The sequence below is a fragment of the Phyllopteryx taeniolatus genome, chromosome 2 (genome assembly GCF_024500385.1).
Source record: "Phyllopteryx taeniolatus isolate TA_2022b chromosome 2, UOR_Ptae_1.2, whole genome shotgun sequence".
Lineage (NCBI taxonomy): Eukaryota > Metazoa > Chordata > Actinopteri > Syngnathiformes > Syngnathidae > Phyllopteryx > Phyllopteryx taeniolatus.
In genome coordinates this window covers 4,596,223-4,619,728 of record NC_084503.1, presented here as the reverse complement: position 1 = coordinate 4,619,728, position 23,506 = coordinate 4,596,223, and the positions used below count along the sequence as shown (strand labels likewise).

The 23,506-nt window shown below is 42.5% G+C and overlaps 1 protein-coding gene across 2 annotated transcripts in view; it reads right to left on the bottom strand.

Moving 5' to 3' along the window:
* myo1ea (myosin IEa) overlaps positions 1–22,689 on the bottom strand; it is a 58,852-nt gene extending 36,163 nt beyond the window's left edge. For both annotated transcript variants that reach the window (XM_061754681.1, XM_061754690.1), the window contains exons 1-3: positions 22,418–22,689; positions 3,973–4,116; positions 638–727 (exon numbers count right to left, since the gene is read on the bottom strand). In XM_061754681.1, coding sequence (XP_061610665.1) covers positions 638–727; positions 3,973–4,116; positions 22,418–22,420 — 237 coding nt within the window. In that variant the 5' untranslated portion in view covers positions 22,421–22,689. The remainder of the gene's footprint in view (positions 1–637; positions 728–3,972; positions 4,117–22,417) is intronic.
* Between the last annotated feature and the right edge of the window lie 817 nt (positions 22,690–23,506).

Genomic DNA, 23,506 nt, shown 5'->3' with positions numbered 1-23,506 from the left:
TTGCTTGGATGGCAGCATATGTTTCTCCAAAACCTGTGTGTACCTTTCAGCATTAATGGTGCCTTCACAGATGTGTAAATTACCCATGCCATTGGCACTAACACAGTCCCATACCATCACAGATGCTGTTTTATATTCTGCTCACTACTAAACCTGTCAGAGGTTTAACTGACGATGGATGATCAGGTTTTTCCAACTTACTAAAGGTTTGCACTGATACTAAATGGTGTAGATTAGGATCCCATCCTATGTATCCCACCCAGTGGGCACACGGTGCTTTGATTTAATCATAAATACAATCTCTTATGCATTTTCAAAGGCAACCAGTACATTTATCTATGCAATATTGAGTATTTGTTACAGCGTCTGGGGCTTTAAAGTGTGCAGCTGGCTGAACAGACAAGGAGGCTGGCTTGAACACACAGTTCTCTGACGGCACTGCCAAGCCTTCCCGGTGATCGGGGCCAGTTCCTGACAGGCAACATCTGCACCCGCCAGCTGGAACATTCGCACCGAATCCAACCCAGTTCTTTTCAGCAACTTTCTTCTGGAGACGGTAACATCTTAAAAGCTGCGCGTACAGCAGCAACATACCAAAGCCTGAGCGGATGCTTTCTGGTTCAATTCAGCTACTTACTGCGCCTTGATAGATCTCCACTTCTTTTTCCCCGAAGTAAGGCATCTGCTTGAAGGGGTTGATCGAGATCAGCACAGGACCAATATATGTCTGATGAAGGCATTGGTTAAGGATCATAATGAGAAGAGAATCATGACGAAAAAGCCTAAATAAAACTCACTGGGAGAGGCACACATTACACAACATTAGGTACACTCGCAAAATTGAATGAGATCACGTACAAGAACTGCATCAAAAATGTTACATTTCGATTGACACTATCAGAGGGGTATTAATTCAACTATGTCAGGGATGTCCAAACGTATTCCACTGATGACCACATATAGTGGATATAAAAAGCACCACTGTTCAAATGCCAGATTATTATTGTTATATAAAACAATGATAAGCCATTTCAAAAGTGCCCATCATGAATATGACCTATAACCTGTACAACTCAACTGGAAAAAACTGCAATAATGTGGTTGCAGAAGTGTACACACCCTGCTATAACAGGATGTGGCTGTGTTCAAAATTAACTAATCACATTCAAGCTCATGTTAAATAGGAGTCAGCACACACCTGCCAACATGGAACGTGCCTCTACTTAAAGTTCAGGTCTTCTAGTAGGCTTTTCCTGACATTTGTGTTGTTTTCCAGCTGACACCTGAAGGTTTTGTGCTAACACTGACTGGTATCTGGAACTGTTCATAATTCCCTCCACCTTAACTAAGGCCTGCGTTCCAGCTGAAGAAAAACAACCCCGAAGTATGATGCTGCCATCATGAAAGGCATGTTTGGGTAGTTTGTAATTCCAGTTGTTACGTACAAAAGAATTTAAGTTTGATTGTTAAAGTCAGAAATTACCTTATCTTTTGACACCAGGCACTTGTTTGTTTAAAAATAAGCTGTTGATTTAACACCGTCGTGAGGTTTTACACGCTGAAACCAAAGCGCTCCTGGTGACAAATGAAGCTGCTATTGTGGGTGGCCTACAGTGCGACCGACCCGCTGCACTGCTGGCAGGGGAGGCCGCACAGTCACTCCTGTTTGCTGACCAACATCTAAATCCCGAGTTAGTTGTCAGGCCTAAAGCTGCCAGCATACTGCAAAGTTCACAACCCCAAAATGCCGCCATAAGAGAGCTGTTTTTCAAAGGGGTTCTTCATTCTTCATTCATGAGTTGTTCATTCACTAAATCGTTCGTGCGTGTATTTCCATCCATCCATCCATTTTCTGAGCCGCTTCTCCTCACTAGGGTCGCGGGCGTGCTGGAGCCTATCCCAGCTACCATCGGGCAGGAGGCGGGGTACACCCTGAACTGGTTGCCAGCCTATCGGAGGGCACATACAAACAAACAACCATTCGCACTCACATTCACAACTATGGGAAAATTAAGAGTTGTCAATTAACCTACCATGCATGTTTTTGGGAGGTGAGAGGAAACCGGAGTGCCCGGAGAAAACCCACGCAGGCACGGGGAGAACATGCAAACTCCACACAGGCGGGGCCGGGGATTGACCGGGTCCTCAGAACTGTGAGGCTGACGCTCTAATCAGTCGGCCACCGTGCCGCCACTTGGATTACAAAAATAATAAATCCTCATAGTTGTGCAATGTACACTGAGCGTTTAAATGTGAACCAGAATTGCTCATGAAGCTGAAAGGGATATGTCTGCAGAAACATTAGTATGTTTATAAATGAACTTCTCCGTTAAAAGCAACAGTGCACGCTAAAACCACCAATTCTTTAGCCAACTAGAAGCCTGGATGAAGTCATTCCTGGGGGTAAAAAAGGCACAATAATGATGGGAATGGCACTCAGTAAGGCACAGACCTCCACCAAGGAAAAACTGCTCAATCAGTTGGATCTTACTTAGTTCCATTGCAATTGGACTGTAACAGTCAAAGGGAAAAGATGCACGTTTTATCTAAAAACTGCACCGAAATCTAAAAGGTTCTCCCTTTCTCTCTAAATATGAATTAACATCGGTTTTACAGTGAATCCTCAAATCCTCACAGGCTTGGTTGGCATTCGCAAATTCACTTTTTTTCAAGATATCCTCTGGTATTCACGGTTTTTGTCCTCTGTATTGCTTTGGTGGCATGTGGCGGCATCTTCGTGTCAAGGAAGTAAAGTGGAACCTTGGTTTGTGATTGAACAATTCAGTTTATACACTATAAACAAAATTGGCAAGTAACATATATCTACTTAGCAGATGCGGCAGCTTCCTCGCTCACCATTCTCCAGGCCTGCTTGTTTTTCGTACGATCCCGGTATTGGTCGCAGGAGTTATCGTGATAAGGAGTTAGAAGCGTTCCGGGTGCCCACCAACAGTGATGATAACTTTATCCTCCATTTTTCTGCCAAACAACTCTAGGATGTTGTGTGTGATGGAGTAAATTCTCGATGCCGATTGGCTATGCAGCGTCACCCGAATTTGTGGCTTGAGTTGAAAATTTGCAACTCGAGCAAATTGGCGAAGAAGCAAATTTCTGCGTGTTCGCCCGACTTGCATCACGTCAAACGTCTTTTGCGTAGCCCAGCACGAATTCGCGCCTATCCGCACATTTGCATTGACTTTATATGTAATCACGTCACACGAATAGTTCCGTTTGCATCCAGTGTGAACGCACCATAAGACGTTGCACAGTGATTGCCTCGCGAACACATTGTGTTACTTCTTTATAATAAAGTGTGTTATCACTTATTTCTATATTGTCAATAATTATTTTCAACCGCACACTGATAATAATAACATAAATATGACTTATTTCTGTAACTGGAACAAATTGATTGCATTTCCATTCATTTCCATTGGAAAAATTACCTTGGTTTGCAAACTGAGCCATGAAACAAAATAAAATGACGTTCCACTGTATGATAAGTGAGTTGAGGATGTTATTTTAGACAAAAGTAGTGTTCTGCCACCATCTTGTGGGATCTATAGACAGTTAGTGATATTTTTGTGGGGGTGTTGATTACTCGTGGGGCTCGGGCCCTATCCTGCGTGAGACAACAATCAAAACACAACTTCATGTGATTCATTGCTTGGGAAGTAAAAAAAATATATTGAATAAATTAGGAATCCAGGCTGCAAACATGCACATTGATTGTTTTGTCACAGTTTGCACTCCAGTGAAATCTTGCATCCTTGAGCAAGTGAGTCAAACATCTGGCAGTGGTACCAGGCTGACCCGTGCCCCCTTAACCGCAGAAGGGGCGAGCGTTTGGTTCCGACAACAAGGTTTCTCACTGCCGTGAATGACTATCGTGCTATTCTGGGAAAAGCGGAGGAGAAGGGAAGCTCGCAATTCCTCGCCGAGTTGCGAGGTGCCATTGTAAGTCGAGGATACAAAGATGTAGTCATCCATGTATCTCTTCTTCAGGTTGTCCACGATGGAGTCCTCATTGATCTTGCTGAGCAGCACCATGTCGTCCACTCCGCTCAGCTTGACATTGTGGCTCTGCCAGTGGTACCCAAATTGACCCCGGCCCCCCTGAAACAAAACACATACAGGGAACAATATTCAGATGAGCCAAAAAAGCCAACCAGAACACTTAAATGACTTTTTAGCTGACTCTTCCTATTTAAATATCGCTGAAATCAATTATTCTCAAAGTGTGGTTCAAGGGCTCCCTCTTGTGCAACGTGAGAGAATTACTCCATAAATGCAGTTCAGTTGTATTCAACTTTTAAGTTAAAAACATTTGCATTTAATCTTCAATAACTGTTTGTTTTTAAACATTTCTAAAGGTAAAAGTTTTATTTAACCTTTATGTGCAATGCATTTTCATTGAATCATTATTCAAGCACATTATTTTTTATTACTATATTTAAGCAGAGTGCACGTATGAATATACGGGTGCATCTCAATAAATTAGGACTGTCGGAGAGTTCGTTTTATCTCAGCATTGTAATTTCCAAAAATAAAATTATACAGATTCATTCAAAACAAGAAAATACTTTTCGCGAGGCCAATTCCAATCTCATTTTCATATTAAAATCTTTTTGAGTGTTTATTATATAATGTTGCAATGTCTTGGAGATGATAAAATGTGTGTTTTCGTTAGCTGTAAGTTAAAATCAGAAAAATAATAATTAATAAAACAAATAGTTTACTCTGTGTCGTGAATCTATGAGTTTTTGAACTACAGAAATACACAAGGTTTGAATTTATTGAGATGCACCTGTATATGTGTTAAATAAAATTAAAGACGATAAGAATATTTGATTTGTAAATACCTAAAAAATAAAATAGTGGCTAGTAGAATAGGCCACAGCCCACCCGCGACCCCAGTAAGAATAAGCAGTATAAACGATGGATGGATAAAATTGAAATAATTACATGAAGTGCGGCTTTAAGGCACATGTGGCTTCCCCCCCCCCCCCCCCAACTATGAGGTAATCATAAAAAAAAGAAACAATCACATTCTGCACATTTTGTGATTGCAGCAGCATGATGAGTGTGTTCCCTTTTGGATCCGACTTCTATCCACATCCCAAAACTCTGCCCACTTCTCTTGTTTCGCTTAAGATGACTGTGAGGTCATCCATCCTGCACTATGAGTCAGTCTGGTGTCACTCTGTGAGGCTACTGTGGAAGAAGGTCACATTGCGCATTGAGGGCGGTGACGGCGAATCACTCGGAGAGCCTTCACTATTTAACCTTTGACTTCCTCCCGAGAGGAAAACGGAAAGCGTTGTGAGGGGAGTCGACTTCATACTGGCAAAAAGAAAAAGAAATCTACCGCCACGATCTAATGAGATCAAAAAGCGGGGGAAGTATCAAACAAATCTTCCTTTATAGAGGTATTAAAGTCAGTCATTAACTTGTTCGACAGAGAGCTGTTGTGCTTTTAACATCTTCCGAGGTGAATTTAGAATTTACAAGAAGAAAGACAACAACTTTACAGTTTGCATGATGACAGGACATGTTAACAGCTTTTGCAGACTAACCTTGGTACTTTCCCTCTCTGGTATGATAACCAATTAACGCGTTCTTCACATCACACCCATGAACATGTTTCAGTGCCTTTTGCTGGGTGAAGTGGCTGGGGAGAGGGAAGACTTGGGCGTCCCTGCTAAAGCTACTGCCCCCGCGACCCGACCTCGGATAAGCGGTAGAAAATGGATGGATGGATGAATTGTTTCCATTTCCAGCTCAACCGTGACCCAAGTGAGGATAAGGAGGTATAGGTATGGTATAAAAAAAAATGGATGCATGGATATGAAAAAGAATAGCGCCTGTCATACGCTGTCATGTGTCGGTCTAAACTGGCGACATTCCAGCCTCCAAGAACTCCACTTGAGAAACACACAAGAGACTGTCTGCAAAATATAATGCTCTGTGCAATACAACCAGCAGTTCAACCACAGGACGTGAATGCAAATTGCAGTTCCTCCAAACTAATCAGACCTGTTGGAGTTCCTCACTGTAGAAAGGGTTGTGTGCATTCCGCAATGTATACACAGCACTGAAGTTAAAGATGTCAATTGGCAAACGTCAGTGTTTTTGAATAACTAAATAGATGTCAGCGTTGCTGATAAATGTGGGTGAATCAACCCCGTCAAAGTTCAAAATAATAGTAGTACTTTCTTGCTCATAACACGCATATTTTTTATTTTTTGCTAAAAAATTCATTAGAAATCGTGGATAAGTATTATACAGTACATAGGTAGAAGGAACATTAACGGAATTAGTTTGCCTTAAGCAGCCGGAAATCAACACAACAAACAAAATACATTGAACCCCCGCATACTTCCGCTTCGGCATTCGCAGATCCTTTTGGGAAAGCCATCTTCCAATACTCATTGTAAAACTCACCTAGTTGCTGTTTCTGTGATCATCAAATTTAGAAAACCTATTTTTCACTTTAAAGGGACTTTAAACTCAAAATTTAAGTTATTCAATGTCTTTTGAATGGTTATAACGTAATCAAAACTGAAAAATGAGGTAACATTCTGAGCTATCTTGAGATCTTAGGTACTGTTATTAGCATACAAAATTTGAACACGACAATACAATTATCTTCTCATTGTGTACCACTTTAAACGTGAAGCCCATCCATAACCGTATTGTGCAATGTCTCCAACACTTTAAATCATGCGGTAATACATCCTGAGCCTTTTACATAAGCATGTTTTGGCACCAGGGGCAGAAACCAAGACCCACGAATGCCTCAAGTCACTAATTGACAACAGAGAGCGTGTGGGAAAACCATCGAGTGGAGGGGGAACAAAAAAAAAAAAAAAAAAAATTCAAGTATGTGGCAATTAACCTGTCTGGAATGAAAAATGGCAGATTCATGATGAGAGAACTAATAAGTTGTACACGTAGGAGGTACATGTCAAATGTTGGGAGAATAGCTTCATGCGTTTTGACTCCGGCTGGTTTAATGAGGCAAGACGACTGAGAAAATAGTCTTACATCAACAGTCACAGGGAGGAGCTGGCCAGGGAAACAGGGCGGCACTCACATACAGACGCGCACGCACACATGTACGCACAAGGATGCCTGGGAGGTGCCTGGATTGACCGCACACTGGGCTGTAAAGGGTTAAGGGTCGGAGCGCTCGAGCGTGATAGTGGTCGAGAGGGACTCTACTTTCCGACCAACTTGTCAAAATTGTTTAATGTTCAATATGCATTTCTGCCATGGAATTTTAACTTCTGAGTACAGTGGTGCCTTGAATACTTAAAACATCAAACGTCAAATCTTCTTTACCCGTTGAAATGAATGGAAATGCCATTAACACCCCCACACCCCCCAAAAAAACAAAACAAAAAAATAAGTAAATTGTTGTAATGTGTATTTTAATGAGAAAGAAATAGAACTTCATAATATTGGACTTTATAAAAACAACCATTTTCTGTACTGCTTATCCTCACTAGGGTCACGGGCGTGCTGGAGCCTCCCCCAGCTATCTTCGGCCGAGAGGCGAGGTACACCCAGAACTGGTCGTTAGCCAATCGCAGGGCACATATAGACAAACAACCATTCACATTCACACCTAAGGGCAATTTAGAGAAGAGAAGAAAAAAAAATAATCAAGTGTGTCGCAATTAACCTGTCTGGAATGAAAAAGTACAGATTCATGATGAGAGAACTAATAAGTTGTACACGTAGGAGGTACATGTCAAATGTTGGGAGAATAGCTTCATGTGTTTTGACTCGGGCTGGTATAATGAGGCAATTGAGTCCGGGTCCTCTTTCCTGAGCTCATCAGTATGGCACCAATATTAGCTGTTCTATGCAGAGGATCAAGAGTAAATGACTGAGTACTGCTATATTGTCTGTCTCCATTTGTGTTCAATCCGTTGCTTAAAGAATAAAGCACCGCAACACATACGCTATTTAGTGTTCGCAAGATAGCGGACTGAAGGGTTAAGCTATATGGTTGTTTTTAAATACGCAAAGTGTAATTCTCTTCGTTTTAAGTTTAGTTTGACAGTAAACTTCAACTGGGAGTGGCAATAAGTGAGTTGAAGTCTCTTTTTTGAAGAATTGTTCACTATTTGCCAAACTGCTCCTTATTGTTGTGTGTTGAGTTGAGTTCACTGCCGCCACACAGTGCACGTATCTCAAGTCTTCCCTTGCAATTCAAAGCAAAACAAAAAAATAAATACAAAATCTGTCGAACGGCGGTTTGTATTTTGAAACATTTGTAAGATGAGTCACTCTTACCTCAAGGCACCAATGTATTATATTTTGTATTTGTTTACTAATAAACCTAAAGGAAGGCAGTGTTTTGTAAAAGCCTAACCCAAACTAAAGGTCAGGGACTCTTCTCCCTCATAGAAAAGGCATTACAGCATCGGTCCTGATCAATAAGTCCAGGCTTCCCCTTCCATGCAAATACCATCACCATATATGGAGTGCGCTGAGCAGAACCTGGCTCAGCGAACAGGAAATGGCTGGCTTTGATTCAGTATCATAAGCAGCACTTTTCCCCTCATTTCTTCTTTCTGTGCTTTTCCACCGCAGAAGCTGACACACAGTCCAGCCAGTGTTACCACTGTGAGCATGAGAAACACAGCCCGCCCTCCTAAAATTAGAAACAAGTGCGGCCGCTAATCACTTTGTAGTGGCAATCCTGAGAAATTGCCCGACTTGTTCTTGAAAACAGAATCTATGAGGAAGTGCTTTCCAGACTGTAACTGCATCAACCACAAAATGAAAGAAATGAAGCCCTTTCCATGTGGTGTGTATTGAAGAAATGAACTCTGTGGGAAGACTAAAATGGAACAAAACAGATATCAATTGAGTGGTCATTTCTATATTATTGATTAGGCCGATTAAATTCTCCTCCTAATGTGGGCAAAAAATTCCCACAGTGGGATGTGAGGCTGTTTGATAATCCCCTGTGTGAGATTAGTAGTGCTGCCATGTTCTACTTTAATCTTATTATTTTAGATTAAACAGGCTGGCACGGTGACCGACTGGTTAGCACATCTGCCTCACAGTCCTGGGGACCGGGGTTCAAATCCCGGCCCCGCCTGTGTGGCGTTTGCGTGTTCTCCCAGTGTCTGAGTGGGTTTTCTCCGGGCACTCCGGTTTCTTCCCACATCCCAAAAACATGCGTGGTAGGTTGATTCTAGACTCTAAATTGCCCGTAGGTGTTTGTTTCTATGTGCCCTGCGATTGGCTGGCGACCGGGTCAGGGTCCCCCCCACCTCCCGCCCGAAGATTGCTGGGATAGGCTCCAGCAGCCCGCGACCCTAGTGAGGAGAAGCGATAAAGACAATGGATGGATGGATGGATGGATAGATGAAACTGTTCTGGTACCAGTGCTCAAGTCTTTGAATAAAATAATTTGTATTCAACAAAAAAAAAACTCGAAGCAAAATCTCTGTCTCAAAGCTTCGCAGCAGTCATTTTCTACACGAGCTAATCTTACTCCATGTAGAAATAAATTGACGCAATGACGGCGAGCCAGGAGGAAAGAGTGCTTAAAAGACAAAGTCCAAAATTTGGAATCATTTCCGCAATAAATAACAGCACAACTGTGAGGCTCAATGGGTATCACACACACACAGATATTATAGTGTGGAACGTGAGGATGGCCAACTCAAGTGGACAACAACAATACCTGCACCGCACATGCACATTTGTTGTTTAATAATGCTAAATCGATGGGATAATCAGTACAATAAGCCATCCATCCATCCATTTTCTACACCGCTTATCCTCACTAGGGTCGTGGCTATCATTTCTAAAAATATTCGACAGCTGCAGCCCTATTTCATTTAATTAGGCCATATCCTAGTCTAATAGAAAAAAAGTGCTTTGCCACCCACCATCTTCTGGAGTCTATTATTAACCTTTTTGGGTGGGCGTCAATTACTCACAGATTTACGTATACAGGGCTCAGTCCCTATCCCCAGCGAATAGCGAGGGTCGACTGTACTTTAATAGGTAACTGGTAGCCAAGGAACTTACATTATGTTTATGACAATTTGGTTAGCAGCAGGGATACAGAGATTAAATCCACATTTACAGATTAAGTGCCTCATTGGTCACTGACAATAAAGCCACTGATGATAGAGCCAAGGATTAAAACTCCACTAAACTCATTTTGTAAACAAAAGCCACACATTGAGGCATATTTATCCAAGTAATGGGTGAAACTAGTCTATTGAAATTCTTTCAAAAGACAGTGTATTTAAAAATATAATTATACAGTATAAAATTGATATTAAATGAAAGGGACAATGTACATACTGTAATGAGCGTAAGACATATCTACATCTAGCTGTTTTGCAGCCACAATCCAAGCAATAAAGTATACTTTAAAGGAAGAAGAAGAAAAAAAATGATGTAGTGGATGAATCCACATGCTACGGTTTTTCTTGTGTCTGGATGCCAACCTTGGTGGCTTGCTTTTAATTTGAATGACGTACAGAAATCAACAAATAGAGACATGAATTTTGCTTGTAATTATTCAGCAATCCATCACAGGCAGTACATTGGACAAAGCAACATCTTTAGAGAGTGTGACTGGAAGCATACTGCCGTTAAAAATTATGTTTTGCTGGGGTGTTTAAATGCTGTGCGAATTTTAGCAATTCACAAGCCCAAATAATAGTTATGGTATATACTGTATAAGAGCCGTAGACATTTTTCAAATGGCCAAATGTAAAATTGTCATACAGTACCTTGTCATTTGCCAAAAAGCAACATAACGCATATTTGTGGTTTTGACTTTGTTTTAGTTTCAGCGGAAGAGTTAGGACAACAGTACTGCAATCCTTTCTCTGAACTCTATGAGGGTAATCAGGCCAGTTGAGGATAAACCAACTGCACGTGCCTTCATGGAACTTTTATAACGCACCGCCTTGCGATACGAACCAAATATGGTGACTGTGAACTCAACTCCACTCACTTTAAACCCGGCAGCAGTTCGGCAGATAGCGAACAATTCTTCAAAAAAAACAAAAAAAAAAGGCTACAAACTGTTTATTGCCACTCCCAGTTGAAGTCTACTATCAAACTAAACAACCTTGTGTACTTAAAACAACCACATAGCTTAGCCTTTCAGTCCAACACAAATGGTGCAGCAAAACATCTAGACATCCACCCATACATATATTTTCTTCTGCTTATCCGAGGTCGGCTCACGGGTACTATATAAACGTACTCAGTCATATATTCGTTATCCTCTGCGAAGAACGACTAATATTAGTACCACACTGATGAGCAATATTCTCATCTCACAATTGGATGAGAAATATCAATGGCAGAGATTAAGTTAGGATTCCTGTTCTACACCACTCCAAACTGCAGCCATGACCTAGAAATATTGTTTAAAATAATAAAAAAACTAACTGATCATCACCAAAGTTCTAAAGGCAGAATGTTTGTCACAACTCTCATTAGAATGCGCAAGTGCACTTAATGTTGTGACCAATGAGGCCATATACTGTTTCAATGCATAATTTGTCATTATGTCAAAGATTTCAACTTTACACAAGATAAGAGAGTAGACACTAGTAATTTGGTACTTTTGCTGGATGGTGGTAACATGAGCGCTGACTAATTGTGAAGTCACATATTGCTGTGCCAAAAGGAAAGGGTGTGTGTATGTCCCACCACAGAAAAGATCCCGAAACACATCATGGACTAAAATTACACAATGTTTCAGTTTGCTTCAGGCGGCCTTTATCCGTTGGGCTTTTTTTGAAACATCTCTGACAGAATCAGTGTTTTAACACATCTCAAAATATCGTCTGAGGTGATTGTGGCTGAGGGTGTAACTGAGTATGTCACACCAAGTAGAGTACAGTATATTCTTTATAGTGCAGCCTCAGTTGTGGTTGAATGTAAACAACCATCTGCAGCCATGGCCATTCTCTGTGTGTCACTCGGTCTTCCCACTCAGGTTTCAATCGATGATCCTGAGGCGCTTTGGCACTGAATGCATGCAAAGAAAGAATTGTACACTCATTTTTTTTTTAAACCTGAGAGCACAGAAGCCCTCAGTGCCTTTTCAACTACCCTTTCTTCAAATCACTCAGACCTCCAGCAAGGCCGAAGAATCCTAAATAATATGTATGTCGGGTTTGACTTCAAATGAATAAATAACCATAACACGCATTCCACTCCAGTCCTGTAGGTGTTGATAATTTGCGTTACTTTGCTGTTTTCACTATAACTCTCTATCTGCTGGATCTGGTGGGACACTCCCCCACTTAACCCCAATGCAAGTGGACTGTAACAGCAAAAAAATGAATGTAAATACAGTGGTGCCTTGACTTATGAGTTTAATTTGTTCTGTGACACACTCGTGACTAAAAACACTCACATCGCAAATCATTTTCCCCCATTTAAATTAATTCAAATGCTATTACACCTTTCCAGGACCCCAAAACCCCCCAACAAAAATGCTGGTAATTTTTTTTTGTAATAAGACAAATAGCCCGCTACAGAATTTTACTTGATAAAAAAAACATACATGAACAACATGATAGAATGTAAAGAATAAAACCCTTTCTGCATTATGATCATTCAATCGGCATTGTGCTGCTCATTGTGGTATGCGCATATTGATTTGATGATGAAACACAGAACTGTTTCAAGCTGCAATACTACGAGTCGTTTTTGGCAAAGGATGAAGAATACATGCCTCTGAGTATTGTTGTATGTATGTATATTGTGTAACAGTTCATAATTCATTAGCCCGTCTATGGCGTTTTGCATTGTGTTGGCACTAAGCTAGCGGACTTTTGTAAGACAAAGTTAATGTGGTTTGATTAAGTATACAATGTGTATTTTTTTGTTTTATGGTTAGGTTTAAAGTAAACTTCAACTGGGAATGCCAAGAAACAGCTTAAAGCAAGCACACTTGACCTCTCATCTGCCAAACTGCCTCTTGTTGTCAAGTTTCCTGCCACCCAGTACCATTAGTATCTCAACTTTTTGTTCACAACTCAAGACAAAAAAAAAATAGTAATTATTGTCAGAGCGACAACTCATATTGTGAAAAACTCAGGAGTGAGGCAACTCTTAAATCGAGGTTTCACTGTATCCTCTATCCAGGTCTGCAAGAACATTTAATTGCTTCTTCTTTGGCCAGTTACCGCCTATTTACAAATTGAACCGTATCGACTCAACAGAAACAGCCTTCAATGTCAAGTACTGTATTAGATAACATACACTGGTAATGGAGAACCCACATTACATGGCTTGAGACGGAAAAGATTTTGCATAAGGCAAGACAAGGTCCATTTCAGTCAACAACAAACATCAGTTTTTAGTGAGAAGGAACTCAAACGGGGCTGTTCCAATACAGTTAATGCTCTTTGCTGTAAGTCTAAACCAAATACACAGCTCTCCTTAAAATGACCTGAACAATGGCATTAGTGTTTCCAAACACAGTTTCACTCTGTGACATGGCGTGGCCCACGTACATAATGAATGGCAGTTTAAAAAGCTTTGCGTGAACACTGTTCAGTTCAGTTACTGAGAGCAAAGCGCATGATCTGAGCGAGATTGTGCCATGTACGGCACAAATTGTGCTTTCTAAAATATATGTTAATTAAGTCTACTTATATTAATCTAATAACATTATTACAGAGTGTGTAGAATCCACATCAGGAAGCATTCAGCAGGTCAAAAACCAAAATGTGGTTTTCTAATTAGATGAACAATGACTAGTTAAATATTGCAGTATAGTGAAACATTACACTTTTCTATAAATGGGCAATGGACATGAAGTGGTATCCTAAAATGAATGACTAACAGTGTGCGTAACAATGTTCCAGAGGAACAAAAGAGCCTGACAATCCTTTAAATACTTTGTCTAGGCTATTGTTCCCTATTGCACTGTCTACGTATATGTGAGTTTTCTCCATATGATTCAAAAAAAGCAGCGAATATTGAATAGGCAGATAAATGCAAATTAAGGCTTCGACAGCTCTGTTGGATTATTTCAACACGTAGTACAATGAACAAAAGCTAAATTAATGTACATGCATCTATAGCCTTGAATAATTACATAGTAATCACATTTAGTTCTTCCAATGCGCCAGCTCAAACCTGACTTGATAGGAAAAAGAAAATAGTAGTTTATTAGGTTGAATATGAACCCTAAAGGTGATCACTGATTAAAGAGGTTCTTTGTGGCGGACTCCTAAGTAAAAATGCTAATGGGAATTATGAAAAATGAAAAACTATCGGCAGACAACCGGAGCGCAGACCTTGACCTTGTTGACTGCCCACAAAGGCAATGACGGATGTCTTGCAAATTAAGGAGAACAACATTCCGGGTGTGCGTTTAAGACAAGGGCATTTATTATGAAACTACGGAAGAGTCTGTCAGATGTGTGGGATTTGTTGATGATTGAAATTTGCCGTCAAAAACGTGCCATTGTACTCACTTTCTTAAGCAAATTGGACTTTGCATTTGTTGGGACAATGACGTCTTTATTTCAGAATAGTACGAGAGAAATAACGATTCAATTCGGAAGTCATTCGTTACTGCCAATACAAAGAGCAAATGGGGCTTTTAGGGGGCGAGTCCTAATCAGAACCACAGCAAAAAAAAGTGACATACAGTAAAACCCTGTTTATTGCGGGGGATTGTTTCCGACCCCTGCACAATAGATGATAATCTACAATAAAGAGAAACCTTTTTTTTTTTTTTTTTTTTTTAATAGTTTTACCCAGCCACATACTTTAAACACAATTACTTAGTCAAATACATTTTTAACACATTGCAAACCTCTATGAAGACACACACAAAAATAAATAAATAACTAAAAATGGTAGTGTAGAATAATGTACGTATTGTAGTATTTGTGTACATCCATGTGTCTTTAAGAGGCGGGACCTGGCAGGGTGGTGTGCTACATTGGCAAGTCTGCATGCCAGTGTCTGGGCGTGAGCTATGGGCAACAGCAGCTTCTGCATGTGTGCTCATTGTGCTTTATACCTGGATATAACTGCACAAAAAAATGTGGTCTCTCACGATGGCACAACTGAACTAAAATCCTGCCGTGTCTAGGTCATAAGACTGGCAACACTTTTAACATAATTCAGTTAATCTTGTCAGATCAAGCCGTTGGCGGGTGTGGGACTAGAAAACATGTCACCGCTACCCAGGTACAACTGTTACCATAGTAGCAACAACAACACTAGTTTTGATTGTGGCAGTGTTTTATGTTTGGAGGGGTTCATCCCTGGGTGCTCCGGAGAGAACAGTGTGGGCTCGCCATTCTTCAAGGAGCGCTTGAGGTAATGTTCAGGTTTTATACCGCTAGCAAGCAGGCAACATAACATAATGTAGCTAGCCAGATGACTAGCTAGTGCTAGCAGCCTAGCACTAACGTGTGTATGTAAAAATTACGCCAGCGTTCTGTCGATGCCCTCAAGTTTCAGTAAACATTGGTTTGTGCGCACGTCTAAATATTGACAACGGTGACCAAGGTAGGCGAGGTGCCGTTGGAAGACGCAATCATATTGGTGCTATTGGTTGACGTCAAAGTGCTATGCCAAAGGTTTTGTGCTAATATGTCAAACTCCATGACATGCAAGATGTGACTCAATTACATTAAAAGAAAAAAAAATTAATTCTGATTACTGCAACCTACTGATCTGAAGTACCATCTACAGGACATACTTCAGCAGACAGCTCGCTGTAGTTGTTGTGGCATGATCAAGTGAAAAATCTTGGCTGAGACGTAACAGCAACAGTGGACCTTACAGTGACAGTCTAATAATATTATTGTTGTATCAGATCACAGCCAAGTAAAAGGCTTCCGGCTTTAAGTTGGAAGGCTTTAGCTATCAACAGATGAGCGAAAGACTACTGGGCTTAACACCCTCGTTCTTTTTCAAATGTGGTTTATCTTAGCATCATGCAGATCCCAAGCATAATTCACGTCTTATGAGACAACTTACAGGGGAATGGACGTGCAAGGAATGGTCACCTGCTCAATGGACCGCGATATAAATCTAGAAATTATATACCAGTAAGTGTTCATAGGGAATCAGTTTGCAGGGAAATACCTGTAAAAAGAAAATTGATGCTGGATGTACCCTGCAAATGGTTTAAGTGACAATTATGATACAAAGTTTGAATATGCCATTTTCGCTTCTGAAACTGAAAAATCCTTATTCACCAAGGCGTGTATCTTTGATTATCGCCGGTGTCGGGCGGAATCCTCATATCTCCAAAAGACATCACTTTTTAGGATACTAAAAATGTTGATCCATTCGCATTGTATCGTTAAAGAGAGCAAGCTATTTTCAAGACTTTAGATTGGTCAATAATTTGTAAAAATAACACACACATGGGGACTGACCAAGTGTCAATTTGTGAAACAATATATAAACTACCACATTTGGACATAGGAGTTTTTGTCCTGACGCCAGCTCTATCTAGAAAAGCTCTTGACAGGAGCGTCCCACCCATGGGAATTTGGATCACCACTTTTCTGAGACCCAAACATTTCCAACTACTATTTGGACACCCCTGGCCTCAAGATTTTTGGAAGAAAGATAGCTCCAGCGCAATCAAATTAGAACATTTTTGGCGAGTGACAAAAGAAATATTTTACAATCCTGATCAAGTAGACAGACACAGATTAAAAGTTGAACACATGATACGGTCATAAAACATTACTGCTGTGTAATAAAAGTCCAGGCAGGATGAAGTTCATAGTGTCAACACTATCATGTGCATTATGATTAGGTCATGTAGCCAGCTCTCCTCATTAGTCACTGTGAAATACGGCAGCTTAGGTTACAAGTCAAGGACGTTGAGTTACTTAAAAGGTCTGGCTGCCAGTCAGTCGGAAAACAAGGCCGAGGCCTAAATATAGAGTCGAAGGACCACAGAGATAGTACACTACACACACTGCTTTTAGGACACAGTGAACACTGTGTATGCAACAAGAGGAGAAAAGTGCTGGGTACTTCTCTCGTCCGACCAATTCCCTGGTCGAGAGTTACATCAGAGCCAGGAACACTAAATGCCTGACGTCATCACTAGCATGGGCGGACTAACTGTTTGGGAAACACAGGCAATTGCCTGAGGTCCCGAGATTTCCAGGGACATCAAAATGTCTCATAAAACCTGATTAATAAAGTTATCTTATTATTATAGCAATTATTCTTTTACTCTTAATTATAGCGCTTAAAACCCTCCCTTCTCAAGCAATGGACTATTCCATCTTTTTTATTGCCCATGTGCAAACTTGATTTAAGAAGAGGGTAGCAAAACAAACCTGTTTTTGCTTTGTGAGGAAAATGAAGCAGAGTTATCCCAGTGGAGTGGAGAATATGAGAAGGTGAGAGGAAAACTGTTTTTCTCAAAACTACCAAAGGTCTCAACCTTTTTCACCGCAACGCTGAATGTGCGTAACTGACAGCAGTAAAAGCCATACGCTCTTGCCAGTGGCAGTAGCACTGCTGTCAGTGTCAGCTAAGCAGCATGCAGACGAAATATAGTGGAGTGACAGAAGTTTTGCTTTTTATCACGAACATGTCAGTACTAAAGCGGTCAAAATGCAACGTGAAACTATTCATTCTGAAATTAGCCACTGTTTCACCCTTCACTGAAAAAAAAGAAAATGCTGTGTAATGTCACTGAAAACATAAGAGGGTTTCTTAACTCATTCATTGCCATTGACATCTTTAGAAGTCAAATATCCATGTTAACTGGGATGGCTGGCAATGAATTAAAGGAGCAGTTACCCCATGCTGTTCAATATGATTATGAAAAGAGAATATTCCTGATCAAAATGACTTGTCAAATTGTGTGACAATAAAACAAAAAGGTGTTGATTTAGTATCATTTATATATCCACTGAAAAAAAATGAAATCAAAAATGAAACATTTTAAGGGAATTATCTTTGTACTCCCCCACCTTGAGCTGTCACCTTATCGTGGTGGAGGGGTTTGTGTGTCCCAAAGGCAGGGACCTTGGCAATCCGATGCCTGGCTGCAGAAGCTGGCTCTAGGGACGTGGAATGTCACCTCTCTGGCAGGGAAGGAGCCCGAGCTGGTGTTCGAGGTCGAGAAGTTCCGACTAGATATTGTTGGTCTCACCTTCACACACAGCTTGGGCTCTGGTACCAGTCCTCTTAAGAGGGATTGGACTCTCTTCCACTCTGGAGTTGCCCACGGTGAGAGGCGCCGAGCAGGTGTGTGTATACTTATTGCACCCCGGCTTAGCGTCTGTACATTGGGGTTCACCCCGGTGGATGAGAGGGTAGCCTCCCTCCACCTTCGGGTGGGGGGACGTGTCCTGACTGTTGTTTGTGCCTATGCACCAAACAGCAGTTCAGAGTACCCACCCTTTTTGGAGTCCTTATAGGAGGTGCTGGAGAGCGCTCCCGCTGGGGACTCCATCGTTCTGCTCGGGGACTTCAATGCTCATGTGGGCAATGACAGTGAGACCTGGAAGGGCGTGATTGCGAGGAACATCCCCCCCCCCCCCCCCCCCCACCCCGTTCTGCTCGGGGACTTCAATGCTCACGTGGGCAATGACAATGAGACCTGGAAGGGCGTGATTACGAGGAACGCCCCCCCCAATCAGAAACCGAGCGGTGTTCTGTTATTGGACTTCTGTGCTCATCACGGATTGTCCATAACGAACACCATGTTCAAGCAAAAGGGTGTCCACACATGTACTTGGCACCGCAGTTCGATGAACGACTTTGTGGTTGTGTCATCGGACTTGCGGCCGCATGTCTTGGACACTTGGGTGAAGAGAGGGGCGGAGCTGTCAACTGATCACCACGTGGTGGGGGAAGATCCCGGTCTGACCTGGCAGGCCCAAACGTATTGTGAGGGTCTCCTTGGAACGTCTGGCAGAATCCAGTGTCAGAAGGAGTTTCAACTCCCACCTCCGACATCGAGTCCGAGTGGATCATGTTCCGCGCCTCCATTGCTGAGGTGGCCGACCGGAGCTGTGGCCGTAAGGTGGTCAGTGCCTGTTGTGGCGGCATTCCCTGAACCCGTTTGTGGACACCAACGTTGAGGGATGCCGTCAAACTGAAGCAGGAGTCTTATCTGGCTTTTTTGGCCTGTGGGACTCCTGAGGCAGCTGATAGGTACCGGCTGGCCAAGCGGAATGCACCTTTGGTGGTCGCTGAAGCAAAAACTCGGGGATGGGAGGAGTTTGGTAAGGCTATGGAAAAAGACTTCCGGACGGCTTCGAGGAAATTCTGGTCCACCATCCAGCGTCTCAGGAGGGAGAAGCAGTGCACCATCAACATTGTGTATAGTGGGGATGGGGCCCTGCTGACCTCGACTTGGGACGTTGTGAGTCGGTGGGGAGAATACTTTGAAGACCTCCTCAATGCCACCGACACGCCTTCCCATGAGGATGCAGAGTCTGGGGTCTCTAAAGCAGGCTCTCCTATCTCTGGGGTTGAGGTTACCAAGGTGGTTAAAAAGCTCTTCGGTGGCAAGGCCCCAGGGGTGGATGAGATTCGCCTGGAGTTTCTAAAGGCTCTGGATGTTGTGGGGCTGTCCTGGTTGACACGCGTCTGCAACATCGCGTGGACATCGGGGACAGTGCCTTTGGATTAGCAGTCTGGGGTGGTGGTCCCCCTTTTTAAGAAAGGGGACTGGAGGGTGTGTTCCTACTACAGGGGGATCACACTCCTCAGCCTCCCTGGTAAGGTCTATTCAGGGGTGCTGGAGAGGATGGTCTGTCGGGAAGTTGAATCTCAGATTCAGGAGGAGCAGTGTGGTTTTCGTCCTGGCCGTGGAACAGTGGACCAGCTCTATACCCTCGGCAGGGTCCTCGAGGGTGCATGGGAGTTCGCCCAATCAGTCTAGATGTGTTTTGTGGACTTGGAGAAGGCGTTCGACCGTGTCCCTCGTGGGGGATGCTTCGGGAGTATGGGGTACCGAACCCCCTGATACAGGCTGTTCGGTCCAAGTACGACCGGTCAGAGTTTGGGCTGTATTGCCGGCAGTAAGTCGGACTAGTTTCCGGCGAGGGATGGACTCCGCCAAGGCTGCCCTTTGTCACCGATTCTGTTCATAACTTTTATGGACAGAATTTCTAGGCACAGCCGAGGCTCAGAGGGGGTCCGGTTTGGTGGCCTCAGTATTGCATCTCTGCTTTTTGCAGATGATGTGGTTCTGTTGGCTTCATCAAGCCGTGATCTCCAACTCTCACTGGAGCAGTTCGCAGCCGAGTGTGAAGCGGCTGGGATGAGAATCAGAGTAGAGCCGCTGCTCCTCCACATCGAGAGGAGCCAGATGAGGTGGCTGGGGCATCTGCTTCGAATGCCTCCCGGACGCCTCCCCGGTGAGGTGTTCCGGGCACGTCCCACCGGGAGGAGACCCCGGGGACGACCCAGGACACGCTGGAGAGACTTACGTCTCTCGGCTGGCCTGTGAACACCTCGGGATCCCCCCGGAAGAGCTGGATGAAGTGGCTGGGGAGAGGGAAGTCTGGGCATCCCTTGTAAAGCTACTGCCCCCACGACCCGACCTCGGATAAGCGGTAGAAAATGGATGGATGGATATCTTTGTACTCTTATGTGTGCAAATGTTCAGCCATTTAAAATGAGACCTCAGAGTTTCATTATTCTGCTAATACATTCTCATGATGACCGAGTGATTCTGATGAGGACACCAAAGGTACTTTATAGTGATATTGACCCTTTAGTTATTTTATATTTTCCAACATGAAGTCAATTTCAAGTGAGCTGACATGATTGTATAGCTCAGATTGCTTCACACTCAGGACCTAACAAGTCAACCAACTCTCAGCACTGGACACAAGCAATAGCAGTGCTGCGAAAAGGAGGACCTGGGAACTGGTGGAGGAGTGTGCCGAACCACAGCAACAACAAGCCTAACGAGTTCCCCAGGTGAACGGGTGTCCGTCTTGTTTAGAGAGAGAGAGAGAGAGACAGCTGGAATTCCAGAGCAAATCTCAACAGCAGCAATGTGTCAGAAAACGGAGCGCCAGCTTTGAAACCAACGGAGAGCGAGTGGGGGCTCGGTCTGGGAGAAAGACAAAATAATGCAAACCATCTGCTGTCATTGCGACGTGCTATCCAGCATCTGGCAGAGAGGGAACTACCGAGCGATGCTATTCACTTAGAAGGGCAGTACTGTCGAAAGATGTACTCCCTGTTCTAATCACATGGCATAGAAGAAGAACACATAAATATGGATAAACATAACAAGGTTCCCTCTGAGTTTGATCAATCGTATCCTATTTTTCATGAAGTTGCACATTGTCTGCGCTCCTCTCATCACACATCGGATGAAGTTTGTGTGATACAGTTTACAAATAAATGAATAAACAAGTAAATGTACTGTATATTTTCCATTACAGTTGAAACGGAAAGGCTCTGTAGAATGAATGTTATGCAACCTTTGTCCTTGGGAGTTTTCCTCGTCGCCCAGACTCCAGGTTCATTAGATGAGTAGGTTTAGTGCTTGACTCAATGCAACAAAGATGAAATTGCACAAGAAACATAATGTAGAAAACTCTTTAAGGGAGCTCCCAAGGATAAAAGACCATCTTTTCCCTGGAAAGATCATGTAAATCTCTTTGCAGAGGAGGAATGTTGGTCACCTTCATTGAAGAATATCCAACAAAAACAACCAAGTGGGGTTTTTTTTTTTTTCCTTCAGTGAACATCAGGTCACCACATTTCACCACTGAACCTGATGGCTGGGGGAACTATATTGTCAAAACACAATGCTGAGTAAGGCCACATCACCTCTAGGTGTGTCTGTTGCAGGGATGCCATTCAGTAACCAGGAAAAACCTGTCTCCATGCAATGAACGAACACACACACACACACACAGAGAGAGAACCTGACACATGCTACCTGATTCTTGTCGCATGAATAACCGGTTCGCGACAAGGATGTGTCCTTCATGTGTTGAACTACATTAAACCCATTGGTCGCAAATTTCAGTGGCGCAGCTGAAGCTGTGGCGAAAACTGAGCATGAACAAAGGCTACAATAATTTCTTTTTGTTTATTCAACTATATGTTTAGCTACTGCACTAGCACCTTACTGAGTAGCGTTTCTAAATTATTGCCCGAGAGCTACATCAAGGGGACGAAATATGATCAAAGGTAACACATAAGCAAACTGGGGAAACTTAAAATTAACTCTGCAATAGCAGATCTGGTAGTGTATCCTAGAACATAAAACAGGTGTACCTAATGAAGTGTCCAGTGAGTGGACGTCACTGGGGTTCAAAGGTCAGCGTAAACATAACATCACCATCAGAAACTATAAATGTGCCATGACAAACTAATAGAAAGTAACATTCGTTTTAAAACAAAATCCTTAAACATCACTCACCATCTTCAAAGCAACAGTGTTGTCCTTCAACGGGGGTCCAAATGCTGTGTATATGTTTGAGAAGAGGCAAGTTTGAAGCTGCAGGACCGAAATCCAAAGCAGATGGGAGATATTTCCGACAGTGTCCGACACGCGTGGATGCGGCCACTTTCAGCGGTGACCTCCGTCCATTGTGAAGCAATGACGTCGTCTGAGCCCAGTGACAGCGGCTGGCGGACTAGTTGGAGCTCCTCCGCACGGAGCAGTGCCCTCAAAAGTGGGGCTGTGAAACAAAAACACAGGAAACGGAGACACGACGGCCCAATGAAAAGGTGCCCAGTTGGGATGCTCATTACATATTCATGAGGCGACAACGCGCATGCGCAGCTGCGAGACAACGTTGAGCGTTCAAATGTTGTATTAAAGTAACGTACAGGTACTTCACTACTTTCACTGTCGTATATTCGCATGATCTTACCCTTTAATTCATATTTACGTTTTTCAATTATCCTGTACTTTATATGTGAGAACAGGGAAGTCCATTGATAAGACATGAGCTAAGGCCAACAGACAATCAGGTATTTAAAAAAAAACATTACTCCAAGGTAAAGTAGCCTACTTTAAAATGGCATTCAAGTTTACACGATGGTGAATGTACAGACAAAATCCCTAACAGCCCCCCCCCCCTCCCCCCCAATGAGTGAAGAAAATATTTTGGAATCCACTCATTGAAATGAATCGCATGAGTAAATTGAGTGGTAAACTGGAGCACGTTTGACTGCAGTATTTTATCGCCATCTAGTGGGGTGCTATAACAAAGCAATACTCTGACATGTTTACAAATTGATACACCGTGAAGAACATGATCTATTAAATAACCCTTTACAAAATTGTGTCTATTTTTTTTGTTATTATTGTTGTGATAGTTTCCTTTCTTCATCTTTTTTGTTGGAGTTCCATGATCTTATGTGTATATTTGACAATGTGTCCGGTGAGAGTAGATTTTAAAGAATGCTTCAAAAGACGGAAACTTACTACAATAAAAAGAAAATAAATTTTCAAAATAACACGTCAGAAATAAAAAAAATTAGCCAAAGACGGTTAAACCGT